Source organism: Fundulus heteroclitus, chromosome 5 (assembly GCF_011125445.2).
Source record: "Fundulus heteroclitus isolate FHET01 chromosome 5, MU-UCD_Fhet_4.1, whole genome shotgun sequence".
In the NCBI taxonomy this organism is placed as follows: domain Eukaryota; kingdom Metazoa; phylum Chordata; class Actinopteri; order Cyprinodontiformes; family Fundulidae; genus Fundulus; species Fundulus heteroclitus.
The window spans coordinates 3,080,470-3,096,514 of NC_046365.1; the positions used below are offsets into that span (position 1 = coordinate 3,080,470).

A 16,045-nucleotide genomic window follows, 5' to 3' on the forward strand; every position below is an offset into this window, starting at 1 on the left:
GAATGAAGGTTAAAAAATGTGCTTTCTGACCATGACTCAATACCCTTGAGAATAATTATTTATATTGCATTACATTTAAGTTTTGAAATATTTTCAATTGTGCATTCTTTGAGATTTATTTTTTATTTTGTGAAATATAGTTGCCATCATGCACTATATAAAAAAGATATTTTGTGTCCCCTGTTGGGCATTAAACCAGTTTTAACTTAGCATGTTTCAGTCCATAAAGATTACAGACATTATTTTTCAAGACTCTTGAAAATCAGATGTTTACATACATTTTCTCAATATTTGGTAGAGTTGCCTTGTAAACTGACTTGGCCCTAACATTTTGGGTCTCTTCCTATAAAGTTCTCTACAATATTTTGCAGGACTCTGGACCCATTCCACCTGACAGAACCAGTGTTACTGTTTTACGTTTGCAGGTTGCCTTGCTCAGACACATTTTATTTCTGCTGACAAATTTTCAATACAACTGATATTGAGATTTCAATTCACTAAAAAAAGGTCTTTGTTTGTGCTGAAGCCACATTGTAGCTGTTTGGTAGCAGTTATTATCCATTTATGAGAACAATTTGTGTCCAAGCTTCCTGACTGATGTCTTAAGATGTTGCTTTAATATTTTTCCATAATGCTCTTTTTTTACGAGACCATCTTGTGAAGTGCACCAGTCACTCCTGCACTAAAGCACCCCACAACATGATGGTGCCACCGCTGTCCATCATGTTCTCAACCTTGCAAGTTTCCCCTTTTTCCTCCAAATGTAATGATAGCCATTCTTACCAAACACTTCAGTTGTAGTTTCATCAGACCACAGAAAATGTCTCTAAAAACAAATGTCCTCATCGCTGAGTGCATTTAGAAACTGCTATCTGGGGTTTTATGTTTCTTTTGAAGTAATGGTTTCTTCCTGCATGAGTGGCTTTTCAGCTCATGTTGGTATAGAACTTATTTCACTGTGGACAATTGTTTCAGGGCTGATAAACATTCCTAGCTTGTTTATACTTGCATATACAGTGCCTTGCAAAAGTATTCACCCCTTGGCATTTTTCATATTTTTTTAGCTCACAACCTGGAATCAAAATAAATTAAGAGTTTGCAGCATTTCATTAACAGGACATGCCACAACTTGAAAGGGGTATGTTTTTATAATAAAGCAAGCAGCAAATAGCACAAAAATAACAGAAAACGTAGGTTTGCATAAGTGCCCCCCCCCCCCCCCTTAAACTGAATGCTTTGTAGAGCCACCTTTTGCAGCCATTCCAGCTGCAAGTGGCTTTGGATCAGGCTCTATGATCTCGCTGCATCTGGTCACCCAGATGTCTGCCTATTCCTCCAGACCTAACTGCTCCAGCTCCTTCTTGTTGGATGTTTTTTGCTTCTGAACAGTGATCTAATCACAGATTCTCAATTGGATTGAGGTCTGGACATTGACTAGGCCATTCCAACACATTTAAATGTTTCCTCTTAGTTTTTCCAGTTTTCTATATCTATTTAACACATTATTTAACACTAAATAATGGCTTTTTTTCTGGCCACTCTTCCATAAAGCTCAGCTCTATGGAACATACGGGTAATTGTGGTCCTACGGACAGATCCTCCAGTCTCTGTTGGGGAGCTCTGCAGCTCCTTTAGGGTTACCTTTGCTCTCTGTCTGTGAGATCTGGTGGGTGGCCGTCTCTTGGCAGGTTTGTTGTAGTACCATGTGCTTTCTATTTGAAGATGGGTTCGTCTTGCAATTGGCGGGTTGCCGGTTCGATTCCCCCGCACTGACTGTCTCTGTCGTTGTGTCCTTGGGCAAGACACTTCACCCGCATTGCCTGCTGGCGGTGGTCAGAGGGCCCGGTGGTGCCGGTGCATGGCAGCCTTGCCTCTGTCAGTCTGCCCCAGGGCAGCTGTAGCTACTAACATAGCTCACCACCGTCAGGGTGTGAACGTGTGTGTGAATGGGTGAATGACTGAACTGTAGTGTGAAGCGCTTTGGAGGTCATCAAGACTAGTTAAAGCGCTATACAAGTACAAGCCATTTACCATGATGGATCTGATTGTGCTCCAGGGGAACATTTGGATATTTGCAAATTTGGATTTTTTTTATAACCTCAGCCTGACTTATACTTCTCAACAACTTTGTCCCTGACGTGTTTGAAGAGCTCCTTGGTCTTCATGGTCTGATGCTCTTGCTCAGTGGTGCTGCAGCCTCTGGAAATATGTGTTACCCACAGATCACATGACAGATTGCACACAGGGGCACTGCATTTCACTAATTATGTGAGGTAGGTGACTGGACCAGCATTTCTTAGGGACTTCATAGCACCATACACATGGACATGCCAGGTTTGACCTTATTATTTTATTATTTTTTATAATTTATTTTTCTCATGTCACTTTGAAAACAATGGAAGTTGGGTGACAGACAAGGGCAGGGGCCTCGGCATGCTAATCCCTGGCAACAAACTGGCTTTAGGGATGTGGAATGGGTAGATGGGTAAGGAGCTGGAGCTGTTGCGTGAGGTTGAACGGTAACGGCTAGAAATAGTTGGACTCACCTCAACACACAGCTTGGATTCTGGAACCCAGCTCCCGGAGAGGCACTGGACTCTTTCCTACTCCACAGTTACTTAGTGTGAGATGTTGGGCAGCAGTGGGGATACATAAAAGCCCCCGGCTGAGTGCCTTGATTTTAGAGCGTTACGCAGTGAGCGAGAGGGTCGCCTCTTTTCGACTTCAAGTTGCAAAAAGGAAAGGTTTTGACTGTTAGGGTTGGGGTATGTGCTTATGTGCCAAAACAGCACCAAACAGCAGTTTAGATAACCCAACCTTACAGGAGTCTCTGGATAGTATACTGGAAGGGGTGCCATCTGGGATGGTCCTCCTAGGGGACCTTAATGCCTCAGCTGATCTGAACCCAAACCGTGTTTTGGTGGTGGACATATGTTCAAAGCACAGAATGTCCACACTAAACACCATGTTCGAGCACAGGGTGGTCCATAAGTATATTTGGTACCAGGCCACCTTGAGCCAAAGGTTAATGATCGATTTTGTAATCATATCATCAGATACCAAGGAGCTGTGTTATGTGTTGGGCACTCAGGTCAAGAGAGGGGCAGAGCTGGCAAGCGACCACCAACTCACTACCAGGTAGTGAGTTGGATCCAGTGGTAGGGGAGGCTACCGGACAGACCTGGTAAACACAAACAAGTGGTGAGGGTGAACTGGAAGTGTCTGGCCGAAGAACCTGTCTGAGTGATCTTCAGTTCAAGAATGAAGAGGAATGTTAATCTCATCTCCCGAGGGAGGTGTGGGACATGGAATTGGAATGGAGCATGTTCAGGACCTCCATTACTGATGCAGCTTCCAGGAGCTGTGGCCTGAAGATTGTTGCCAATCTTGTTTGGGGAGTTCATGACAGGATCGTAAGGATCACAAAGCAGGCGAGTGCCTTTTTTTTTGGGGGGGGGGGGGGGGGGGGGGATTTTTTGCAGAGTCGGCTCCTCTAAGTCTGAGGCCATGGTCCTCAACTGGAAAAAGGTGGATATCCTCTTCTGGGTTGGGGATTGGTGTCTATCTCTAGCGGAGGAGTTTGGGTATCTTGGTGTCTTGTTCCCGAGTGACAGATTGGGGCTTCCTCTGCAGTAATGCAGGCATTACTGCAGCCTGTTGTGGTGAAGAGCTGAGTCAAAAAAGCAAAGCTGTTGATTTACCAGTCCATCTACATTTCAACCCTCACCTATGGTGATGAGGTTATGGGTCATGACCGATAAAATGAAATCCTGGATATAAGTGGCCGAAATGAGCTTCCTCTGGAGAGTAGCTGGGCTCAGCCTTAGAGACAGGGTGAGGAGCTCTGTTATCTGGGGGAAGCTAAAAGTACTGCCCCTGCTTCTATACATCAACAAGAGCCAGTGGAGATGGTTTGGGCATCTGAAGAAGATCCCCCCAGGCCACCTCCCTTTGGAGGTCTTCTGGGCACATCCCACTGGGAGGAGACCCAAGGGAAGACCCAAAACTCGCTGGAGGGCTATATATCCCTCCTGTCCTGTGAACTCCTTGGGGTCCCCCAGAATGAGCTGAAGGATGTTGCTGTGAAGAGGGATATGTCGCTTTCTCTCCTAGACCTGTTGCCCCCACAACGCCATCTTAGATAAGCGGAAGACAGTGGATTGATAGATGTCTCTCCACCAACTTAGAGTATTTTGTGCAGATCCATCACATAAAATAATATTAAAACATTTAACTTGTTACAGCTTAAACACACCTGTTCACACCTTGTAAACAGCTGTGAATGTAAAAAAAAAGGTAAAAAGCCAAGGAGGTGAATAATTATACACGGCATTGTAACTGTTTGAACAGATGAATGTGGTACCTCTAGACAGGGAAATTGTACCCATGAATGCACCAGATCAGCTGAGATCCACAATTTCTCTTCCTGATGTTGTGGCTTATTTCTTTTGATTTCAATATGTGTTTGAGGAATTACCTTAAAATACATCTATAGGTGTTCCCCTAATTAACTCAAGTGTCAACCCATTTGCTTTCGAAGTCCTGACATCATCATCTGGGCTTTCCTAAAATTGTAATGCCATGATAATCTTAATGTATGTAAACTACTGAATTTGAACAAAGCTGTAAAAAAAATCTTGATCTCATTATTGTGGCATTTATTGTGGCAATAGAAAACCTTAAAACAGTAGAGGTTTCAACTGTATGTCACAGATTCAGTACCTTGCATTGCTCTGACAGGACATGAGTCTTTACCTGAAAATCATCTGGGTCCATACTGTGCTCGCTCCAAGCTGAACAAAAGCTGTTGTTGAGGTATGAGGCAGAACGTCGCATATCCATTTCGTCTTCGTACACCTCTGCGGCTATCTCCTCTTTTCTAGGTTTAGACTCATAGAAAAACTGCAGAACACACACCAGCATTATGAAGAGAACCATATAAGACATACAAGTGCTGTATGAAGCTGCAGAAATGGCCTGCATGGTAAGTTTGTTGATCTTTAAAATCTTTGTTAAAACTGGTCGAATAAATATGAACGATGATTGGTAACGTGAGAGCTAAACTGCTGAAGGAAAATGTTATTGCTAGTTACATTGCAGCGTTTACTTTCCTAAGAATTTAGGCAGCCCTAAATTTCCATTGGCTCTGTGATGTGCAAATACCTTTGGCACGAGGAGCAGCGTAAGTGTAACTGTGATGGTGACATGGGTGTGCATAAAGGACAGCAGTAACATCCAGTCAGGATGGAGAGACTGAAAGGTGAACCTAATGAAAGATGGAAACATAGTCCTCACTGAGCACAGCTTGGACTTCAGAGTGCATGCAGAATACTGAAAATCTTGCATCTGGGTTACCGAAACAGGTGGAACATGGAGGAGAGCAAGAGCTCGTTGTGGATGGCAATGCCCATGTAGCGAGGTTCATGAAAGGCTGAGGGGACCGGCCTGACAGCTGTCCACAGGGAGCTGCCCCAGCACAGGAACAGGAGCTCAGCTGAAAGAAAACACAGAATAGACCCAATAAGTGGTGATTATTTATTTCACGTTGATTAGAAAAGAACCTAAATGTCTGTGCTATCTTTTAACATGACCTGACTCACAGCTCCTGCGGGAAGCCTTTTCTTCTGATGAAAACATCTTGAACAAGATAAAATCTACAAAAAACTCTGCGGGGCAATGTTTTGTGACTTCATTAGAGTAAAATTAAAGTTTTGAAAGGGCCTGAATGAATGAAACCGCTCAGAAAATCTGTGGGATCACCTGATAAGAGCTGTGGATAAAGGGCCATCCTCATAATCTTACACATTTGGGCAAATATTACCAGGTCAGTTTAAGGGATACTGACAGACTCCTACCAAAGAAGAGTGAATGCTGAAATTTAATCAAAAGATGCTTCAGCAGCATATTAGTGTTGCAGCGTGCACACTCAGTCAACTGGGTGACTGCATTATATATGTTTATTCTCCACTGGCAGATGCACTTGTTTTTCAGTTGAATTATACAGGATAAATGTCACATATGTGGAAAACGTTTCATTTGACAGATTCTTTATCACAAAAAGTAAAAAACTTGCTACAAATGTTAAAAAAATTGTATCATCTCGGTCCAGTTTTAGGCACAATAATTACTTTTTCCACAGGTGGGAAGGTTATTACAAAAGTGTCAGGATATTGGACATTCAATCACAAAGAGATTTCAATAAATATGTATTAATCCTCGCAAGAAATAATTAAATGTGTACACATTTAACTAGTGTGCAACATTTTGCATGGTCTATCTGCTTTTAAAATGTGCATTGTCCCATTAAACACAGCCTTTCGATGATGATTTACATTACAGATGAGTATTAGTTGACAGTCTATAACAATTACATTTCCTGTTGAAACATACTACAAAATAGAACGTTATTCTTATCAGACCTTCCCATGAGGCACTGGCAATAGTAATGGTCTTTACAGCAAGTCACCAAAACATTTCTGTGTACTAATGTAAATGCAGCAATGACTTAAACGCCTATAAAATAGTGTTTGCAATGAGTGTTTTGAAATTGTAGGAAATTAAGGAATAAAGGCAGCTATGAAAGCAAAAGGGGTTGTACTTGATGGCAAGAAAGTGCATCTCATAAAGTAGCTATAGTGAGTGTTCATGGTTGTAATATTGCAAAAGATCTAATATTTTGCAGCCTATTTATTTACCCTGCATTGTAGATGTAATAAAACAAGTAAATAGGCTGTTAGTATTTAGCAATAATGATGCCTTCAGCTGCTGCCTGTCTGCCTGCACTCACCCACAGCCATCATGTAGTCCCAGCGGTCCAGGTAGCACAGGTTGAAGGCCTGACCGTCTGACGTGGTGGCTGTGACAAAAACCGGAATGTCCCTGTCTCGGTTCTGGAGCACACCCACAGTCCACGCACACAGGAACCAGCTGACCGTCATCAGCATCACTCCCAGAATCCTCAGCAGGTGGAGGCTGGATATGTAGGGCATTCTCTGGGCTGTCCGTGAGAGGAACACCTTCAGCACCCTGGGCAGGGAGAGAGGCAGTCAGGGCTTTATTGCTGGAGAACTTCCCTCCAAACTGGCTTGAGATGAAAGATAAGGATAACTGCACACAGCCTTCTTCTCTATAACCGTACTTGTTACTACTTATTATCCCATGAGGCCTGTAATGCCCATTGGAGACTATATTTATGTTAATACAGGTGAGAAAAATCCAGTAGTTTCTGGTATCACATCAAAAGTGGAGGAGCGAGAAAGTGTTTGAAAAAAAGAGATTCTATTTTTTTCATTTTTTCATCTAAGGGGCGATAAAGTCCCTACACGTTACTTTTTTAAACGAAAGAGGAAAATAATTTGTGGAATCTTTAACAGGATTTAATCTCTTATTCATCAAGACTTTTTGCAGAACTTTGTGTCTTTGACAGATCATATCCTGATACTGGGTGTTATTGTCCATGAATTGTCCTCCAAATGGATTCCTGACGTATATTTCATTTATTGCAGAAGACTCGCCTGCTGCCATAGTTTAGAGTGTGTTTCTGTGACGTTATATCAATTCTGTACCTGTACATTTTCAGTGTAATTGTGCCATAGACAATGGAGAAGCCAAGCATTCGGACCCAGCGCAGCAGAATACATCTGAAGGTGCTTGGCTTGAAGTACAGAATGAAGACCTGCGGGGGGAGACACACAAAGTGAAACTACAGGAAAGACTGTATCTTGATTGCAGATGTTTATTGTTATTACTGTAAACCATTAGCTCTGCTACAAGTACTAATATTACAGTTTCAAGTCGTTGATCAAAGGTTAGCAAACAAAGTAAGACTACCTGTCGTACCTTTCAAAGATGACCTTATCTGCAGGCACAAATCATGGTTTCACTTGTTCAAGTACAGAAAAGTGAGGGAACAGCACAGGATAAGTGGCTGTTTTGAATTTTACCTCTTGACTGATGGAAATATATCAGCAAAATCAATGCATATTTTTAACAATAGAAATTGCTTTTGCCCCTCTTTAAGTTTTATTGAATTAGATTGTCCAAAGTGTCTGATGCTCAATGCAAGTCTTGTTAAGTTTTAGCCTAAATGGCTGATTTCCTTCTGTAACACGTGCAAACTGTTAGGATACATTATCAACCTAAGTTGTTGAACTCTATGTTGTTTCCTTATGCCACAAAATATACAACATGGACGCACAATTGGGTTTCTGATGCATTGTGATGTATTACATTTATTACAATGCTGAGAATCTGACCAAACGAGAACGCACGGAATGTGGTGTGCTAAGAAATGGAGGCTGCTGCTCATGGCTTAGAGTTGATAGGTATAAAACAATTGTAGCACAACTTTTTCCTGGTAATTTTTGCTTTTCCAACAACATGGTAGAACATTTACAGTTGTTTACAATTGCTCACATATTAACCTGTAAAGAAGAGACAGTTGTGTACTTTTTTTAGATCATCTCCATAGAACCATTTCTGAATCTAACTAGAGATCTATACTTGTGGGTTAGCAGCTAACATCTGCTAGCATCTAGCTTAGCTAATGTCTTAAAATGTAGCAATAATGAAAACTGTATGGTTGTATAGAGGTTTTATTGATAATTATGTTGAAAAGTTTATTTATTTTGAATTGCTTTCATTGTGTTTGTTGTATGTGCTTGACACCATTCTGCCAATAGAAATTAGCAACCTGGCTTTAATCCTACATACATGTCCTACATACATTTTCATACCAATATTCAATAATATGTGTTGTACTATTTTAAAAAAGGATTCAAAATAAAATTGCGATGTGCCACTGGCACGGAGTAGCGCATGCGGCCCATGTATGGAGGACCTCTGTCCTTGATGCGGCTGACCTGGGGCAGAATCTGGCCTGTGATCCTTTCCTGCATGTATTCACCCTCTCTATCAGCCTAGTTTTAATTTACCACAGGGCCACTAGTGCCACAAAAAAATCCCTTCAGACAGGCAAGAACATATTGGTTCTATGGTTCATCTTCAAACCTTGGGTTTGTTTGTTCTAAATATGTGGTATTTCTCTGAGCTAAAGCCAAATGCAGTTATGGCAAATATGGGGACTGGGGACTACTGTAAAATGTACGTGATGACATGTGATAGAAAAAAACAAAGTTAAAAGGATAACAAACAGAAATAAACAATCATACTTAAAAGCCATTAATTGTCAGATGCAACCTGCCACAGAGACAATATCACTGGACAAATCTCCATGGAGAAGTGCTCCAGTGAAAAAAGGGAGTGTCACAAAGCTGAAAGCAGGTGGAGAAAGACTAGACTCCATGTTCACTGTGACATCTGTGAAGAGAGACTTTACAGATGTAACTTACAGCTCAAAAAATGCAAGGGAATCCATCTTCTCTGAGATCATCAGCAAAAACGTTAATATTTATTAACTATTTGCCACAGTCGACAGGCTAACAAACCCTCCTGTGTCTGTAGCATCTGAACTCCACTCCACCAGGGCTTACAATGAATTTACTAACTTTCATCATGTAGTCAGGTAAGTATCTTTCTCCTGGCAACCGCCAGCCCCAGATTTGTCCATTGGATTTACAGATTTATAACTTCAGAGAAAACATCTCCACTGGTCTAGAGCTCAGAGCTCCCTCTCACTGCTTCCAACGCTTTGCCCTTACTGATGTATGGTTTGGAGATAGCAGTCCAGCCATGGAAATGTATTCCATTAAAGTCTTCTTCGCACCATTCTTCATGTAATCTGAAGACCACATGAAGTTTGGAAGTCTATGGCTATTGACTGTGCTGGAAGTATGGCTCTTCTACACACTGTGCACCTCAGTCTGCAATAAGTCTACTCAGTGATTTTGAATGGCCTACCATGTCATGGCTATCGTTCCCAGTCGCTTCCACTTTGTTATAATATCACTCATTAAGGACTAAGGACTCACTGTGGAGTCCTTAGCAGTGAAAAGACTTATTATACAGGTTGCGTCCCATCATGGTACCATGCTGAAATTCACTGAGCTCTTGGCAGGGACAGCAGTCTGCATACCTAGCTGTGGATTTTATGCACTTGTGGCCATGGACGTGATCGACCATCTGAGTTCAATGATTCGGAGGGTTGACTCGATACTACACCACAGTGTAGTATTGAATGGTTTCAATTGCTGAACTGATTCAGACCGCAGAAGAACACCAAAAATGAATAAACAGATGATAAATGTTTCATCTGTTCAACACTAAGGCTAGTCTGTATAATAGGACAAGCTTTTCTGTTAGTACCTCGCCTGCTGCTTAACTGTTAAATGCTGATCACTTGTTATTTTTAGAAATGACTGTAAGCAGTTCAGAGGGGGAGAGCCGGCAGCCCATTAACATGTTGACACATTAAATCACCGCCGGTAATGTGCAGCTCTGCACACACTGTCTCAGTTTGCAGGAACAATCCCTCATCCACTGATCCAGAGAAATGAAGAAGATGGCAGTTGTTACAAAATGAATCTAAAGACTGATTAATAATCTATGACTGGAGCTGAGAAATGCACACGTTCTGATGGTCTTTAGGCTGTCTGTCTGTGATGAACTCCAAGCTGTAACTTTTCACATCGTACTGGCTTGGAGACTTACCGGGAAGTAGAGGAGCAGAGAGCCGAACAGAATGGTTTCCAGCAGCAGGAGGCTGGAGGCCCGGATCCTCTGAAGGTGTAGCGATGGAGGAAGAGACAAAAGAACAAAAAGATTGAAAAGATGAAGCCCCAAGTACTTCACTTTTCATGTTACAACCTGCTTCCCTCACTGTTTGCCACATCTTCCCATACATTTTGATATTTTGTTTAGTTTGCAAATCCTATCCCTCTTATTTCACATTACATTTCAGGTTTTGTCATTCTGATATTCTGAACAATATTCTAGCGACCTTTATACACACTGTGCACTGTGACAGTCTAAACCAGGAGTCACCAATCTTTTTGAAACTGAGAGCTACTTCATTGGTGTTGTGTCATACGAAAGGCTACCAATACTGACCTTTGAACTAGAAGAGTAAGAGTTCATCTTAATTTTATGTAAAATAAAAAAAAAAATCATGCTTTTTTATAGATATTTTCATTTTTAAATCTATATAGAAGCAAGTGTGAATAAATAAGAAGAGTAATGGAATAAAATAAAGTTTTAGATGTAGCTCACTTGTGGTTTGGGCTTTTTTTTTAGATCAGGCTAGGGGGCGCCACATGTGGTCCTGGGGGGCTACTTGGTGCCCGCGGGCATCATGTAGGTGACCACTGGTCTAAACGATGATAGCATCATTTGTTACTTCTTTTGTAATGTGTTACTTGAAACTTAGACTGTAAAATCACTACACAAAAAAGAGATTCTGTTGCTTTCACATCATTCATACGATTTTGGAAATCTCTTTGAAACATTTTGACATCGAATGTAACACATTAGGCAGTGAATGTTTTTAACTCAGAAGAAGACAACTATGAAGATTTAAATGTGATAAGAGAGGATGTGTCTGGTTAGTGAATCCTGTATCAGATGGCTTAGTGTTAGAGCGGGTCCACGTCATCGCTCATCCTTATTCACCAAAATAACTGACTCACCCGGTTTTGACGATGTTGATAGGACATCAACATGCTGACGAAGACCAGAAACATAAAGAGCGCCTGGAGGGCCAGCACTCCAGCTCTGAGGAGCCTGTCTTCTTGCACCCAGCAGGGGGTGCTATCCCGACAGCTCTTACAGCCTGACCAGCATGGTAGACAGATGGGCATGTTCGGGTAACATGTAACACTGCTTTCGCTGCCATTCATAGGGCCTCCATCTGCAAAACACAGATACATGCACATACACCACCTACACAAATCCATGTGACAGCCTCAGACTGCAGTGGCCTCTGCAAATCTGCACCTCTCACATTTACCAGTGACGAAATCACGTCTGTAAAGCTTTTTGTTTACCTGATTTGAAATGAATCAAATGTGTAAAAGAAATAGAGCCAGATGCACACATATTCTTCCCATTATGTTGCTTAAAGCCTTACAGATGTATATATTTCCTTGCAGAAATGTCAGTCTTTCCATTTTTCAAATAAATAAACCAGGATCAAACCCACAACCTTCTGAGTAGATAACTACTCTACCCATGGAGCCACAGTCACCCAGTCTCTTGTTTCTTAAAACGATTAATTTAACTACAATATCATGTATTTGCTAAAATGAAGTAACATGGGAAGTAAAACGTAGGAAGAGGCAAATTTACCCAGCGTGAAACTGAGGGAGGCAAAACGCTGGGAACATCTGCTGGAAAACCTGGTTGAAAGCCTTAAAATAAGTTCATCTTTTATTGAGAAAGAACAATCTCACTCTGAAGTATTGAGAAAAATCCACACTTTAACTAAGGTAAATTTATTTAACTGACAAACATCTCACATTGGGTGATAATTTTTATTTTTATTATTGGTAGCCCTTCTTTTCATACTTGGTGTTTTACATTTCCTGAAGTTGGAGCATAAAGAGAGGAATCTTTGTTCATCTCTAGACCTCTCATCCAGAGTTCTGGCTCCTGGTTGATGTTCTTTTCTCTTCAGCTCAGCCCACAGCTTTTCTACAGGAGTTTAGTCTGGGATGAAATGGCACTGGAGGAAGATCAATTTTGTATCTAAAGAACAATTTCTGTGTTGATTTAGTAAATCATTATCCTGCCAGTGATGGTTCATTTTCAGTTTTCTGGGTAAGGATTATGAATCCACCAGATTCATTTATAAAACCTTCTGCCATTTCAAAGAGTTCATGATGGCAAACAAAGTTCCCAACATCTTGGGAAGAAAATTAGGCCCAAACCATTACAGCGCCTTCCTGACACTTAACAGTGGGTATAGTGTGTTTTCCCACATGCTCACCTCCGTTGTATTGTAAAGATTTAACCGCACCCTGTTACAGTCCTCCCAGTTCTTTACCCTGGAGAAGCGGTCTTCTTCTATTGATGACTTCTTAAGTAAGAAAAATACTCTTGAGACACAAATTATACTTTAACACATTTAATCTAAAAAATGCCAGAGGAATAGTACAGCTTCAGTACTGGACTCTCATATTGATCACAATGCAGGAAAAGGTAAAATTGGAAGTGAGAGCACCAAGCTCTCAGTTACGTCAGCTTATATGGATCAGCAAGGACATAACCCTGCTGGAGTGGTCCATCCCTCCCATGCCATCTTTGGGACATGTGTCGCTGTTATACTGCGAAATAGCATAGCTTCAGGGTTTATCCTAACGTGCATACTGCCCCGAGATACAGTAACTGTTCATTTGTTTATGTACGCCACATCTGTGACGTCCTCAGTGTCCGTTAGTTATCTGTTGTTTCCCAGCATCTGTTATCGCGTAATCTCTAAAAGGTAAGTTTTAGGGTCTTTGGACCAATCCACAAGTTTCCATTGGAGTTTAGCAAATTCCACATGTTTACCTGGTCTGGCGTTCTGTCAGCTGTGACATCATCCAGGGGACACAGATCATCCACTATAACCATGTAACATAGAAGGGGTTCTGGATCAATGTGTGCTTCTGTGCCTTTTGTGTCTCTGCTCTGTCTTCTCTAAGCCCCAGTGGATCGAGGCAGATGACCGTTCATACTGAGCCCGGTTCTGCCGGAGGTTCTCCTCCCGGTTAAAAGGCGAGTTTTCCTCTCCACTGTCGCTTCATGCTTGCTCAGTATGAGGGATTGCTGCAGAGCCATCAACAATGCAGACCACTCTCCCTGTGGCTCTACGCTCTTTCAGAAGGAGTGAATGCTGCTTGTCAAGACTCAATGCAATCTGCTGGCTTTCCTTAAATAATAAAATTTTTGACCAATCTGTATGATTTGATTTAATTTGACTTTGTAAAGAGCCTTGAGATGACATGTATCGTTAATTGGCGCTCTATGTATAAAATTGATTTGAATTATGTTTGTGTTTCTGAGACAGACATTTTTTTTTCTGGCATCATTTCCAAATAAGCAGCTGTCATGTAGATGGTGTCAAGTGGTTGTCATGGAGACTTCTGACCCCCAAGATGACGTTCCTTCCTGCAGTTCACTAACACTTGTTTTTTTGCCTTCCTTACAATAAACTGTGCGTGGTAGCAAGATATGTACGGGTACCACTCCAGCATATACTGTAGCTTTGTGTCACATCATAATGATACCCAAGAGAAACAGAATATAATGAACAACTAATTAGAAGTCTTAAGAAATGTTTTAGAAAAGTTTTAATAACCGTATAATTAAAAAAATACTTTTGTTATATTTATTCTAAAGGAACTGTGCCACTGGCAATTTTGTTAAATAGTATTTTCATCCTGGCTAAATAAATCTACTTGAATGGTTTTGCTTTGGACCTGTCTTTGACAGTAGTACCAACAAATGTGTCCAGGACTGTATCAGTGAACTGTTTTATGTGTTTACCAGCGCTCACTGACTCCAGAACAGAACAACACTTCCCCCCAAATCCTAAAAATATTCTGTAGAAGAAAAGCAACAGCTCAAAAACAGCTTATGCTCATTTTTCCAACAGACCAGACTTGTCAGCCTTGCGTGTTCTGTTTGCCTCAGAATGAGTCATTCACAGTGTGTTAGGTTTCTGCTCCAGGTCACAAAATTAGGAACATTTGCAGATGGTTGTCCTCTCTGAACAGGATAGCTGGTAAGCTAATCTCTGACCCTATGACTCCAATTGATCATAAATTATTTTGTAACATTCTGTACATACAGAAGCTGCCCTGCAACATGGTAGATGTTTGACAGTATTATGTGTACAACATATCAAACTTACCCCAGAACAGGACAGACATGCTGCATTTTCCAAATTTCCAAATAAGATAATGTGTTTTAAAACTGTTAGAAAAAAATCAGCTTTTTTATGTTTTAATTATATAGAAAAATATCACAGGTTAATTGTTTTTGTGGAAAATGTTTGCATTGTATTTAGTGGCGTCTCTTTCATGATAAGTTAAGTGGGACACAAAAACTCAACACCCAATTGCAGCAACAAATCTTTCTTGTGACGGATAGAACCTGACTTTGATTAATTTTAAATTTAACAAGTAAATTAACGTAAATCAACACACTAGAAATGCCATTTTACATAAGCTGAAGATAATTAAATTTTTAGACATAAAATTCTAAATAAAGGCTCACTAATACTGTTCATTCATTGAACAAAAAAGATTCACATTAATCCTTCAATGAGCCAGCAAGGACAACCAACACTGGATGGTTGCACACTGTCCGGCAGAACGTAAACGTGTCGAGTGCAATTCTAGTATTTTGATTGGATGATCTGAGCTTGGGGCCGTAGTATTTGTGCCCCACGGCTGTCTACTGAGAGCGCGTTGGACATGCACTATACAATTTCAGATGTTCATCATTTAAACAAACGTTGGTGCGCTGGCCCCAATATCAAGGCGCCTCTAGAGGATTTAGCCTACTGAGCTTGACAGTTTTCTAGCAGACTTAGATATATAGACACAAATGGTTCTAACAGAATTTTATTGGTAAGAAAATTGGTCTTTTAAAAATATTACTCTATAAGAAACAATCCTGTCCCACTAAATATTGTGAACATAGAGCTCCACAGTGACATCTGGTGAGGTCAGGCCCCACAGGCCCCAAATGCAGAGACGCCACAGATTGTTTTAGATCATGGAGCAAGGTGATCTAATGTGTATCAATAACAAAGGGCTTTATCTGCTTAAACACATGAATTTCAAACAAAAACTAGTCTCCATTGTATTTTACCCTGGCAGGAAATGATCCCCTTTATTTCAGCGTAGTTAACTCATCAGCACAGGTGAAGCTCTGAAAGAATCCAGCTGAATCGCTGTAAAGAGGGGCACATGCGCTTAAAATCATTGTCTACTTGTGTTTGCAGTTGGCAAGCACAAAGAAATGTGCTAGTGATCAAAAATGATCTCAACAAGAACAGAACTTCAGGATGAGAGGTTTTAGGGACATTGAAGAAGGCTTGTGGATGACTCAGTTTCCAGCAAGAGCTGGCCTGTTCTCCTTAGAGGAATGTGCTGCAGAATGG

General features: G+C 41.0%; 1 protein-coding gene across 1 annotated transcript in view; it reads right to left on the reverse strand.

Moving 5' to 3' along the window:
* The window catches only part of si:ch211-156l18.8 (probable G-protein coupled receptor 158), a 34,115-nt gene that overhangs the window by 4,298 nt on the left and 13,772 nt on the right, over positions 1-16,045 (reverse strand). Inside the window, exons 4-10 of the mRNA XM_021320184.2 lie at positions 11,583-11,803; positions 10,609-10,677; positions 7,566-7,675; positions 6,788-7,026; positions 5,356-5,494; positions 5,164-5,266; positions 4,756-4,902 (exon numbers count right to left, since the gene is read on the reverse strand). Of these exons, the coding sequence (XP_021175859.2) occupies positions 4,756-4,902; positions 5,164-5,266; positions 5,356-5,494; positions 6,788-7,026; positions 7,566-7,675; positions 10,609-10,677; positions 11,583-11,803 (1,028 nt within the window). The remainder of the gene's footprint in view (positions 1-4,755; positions 4,903-5,163; positions 5,267-5,355; positions 5,495-6,787; positions 7,027-7,565; positions 7,676-10,608; positions 10,678-11,582; positions 11,804-16,045) is intronic.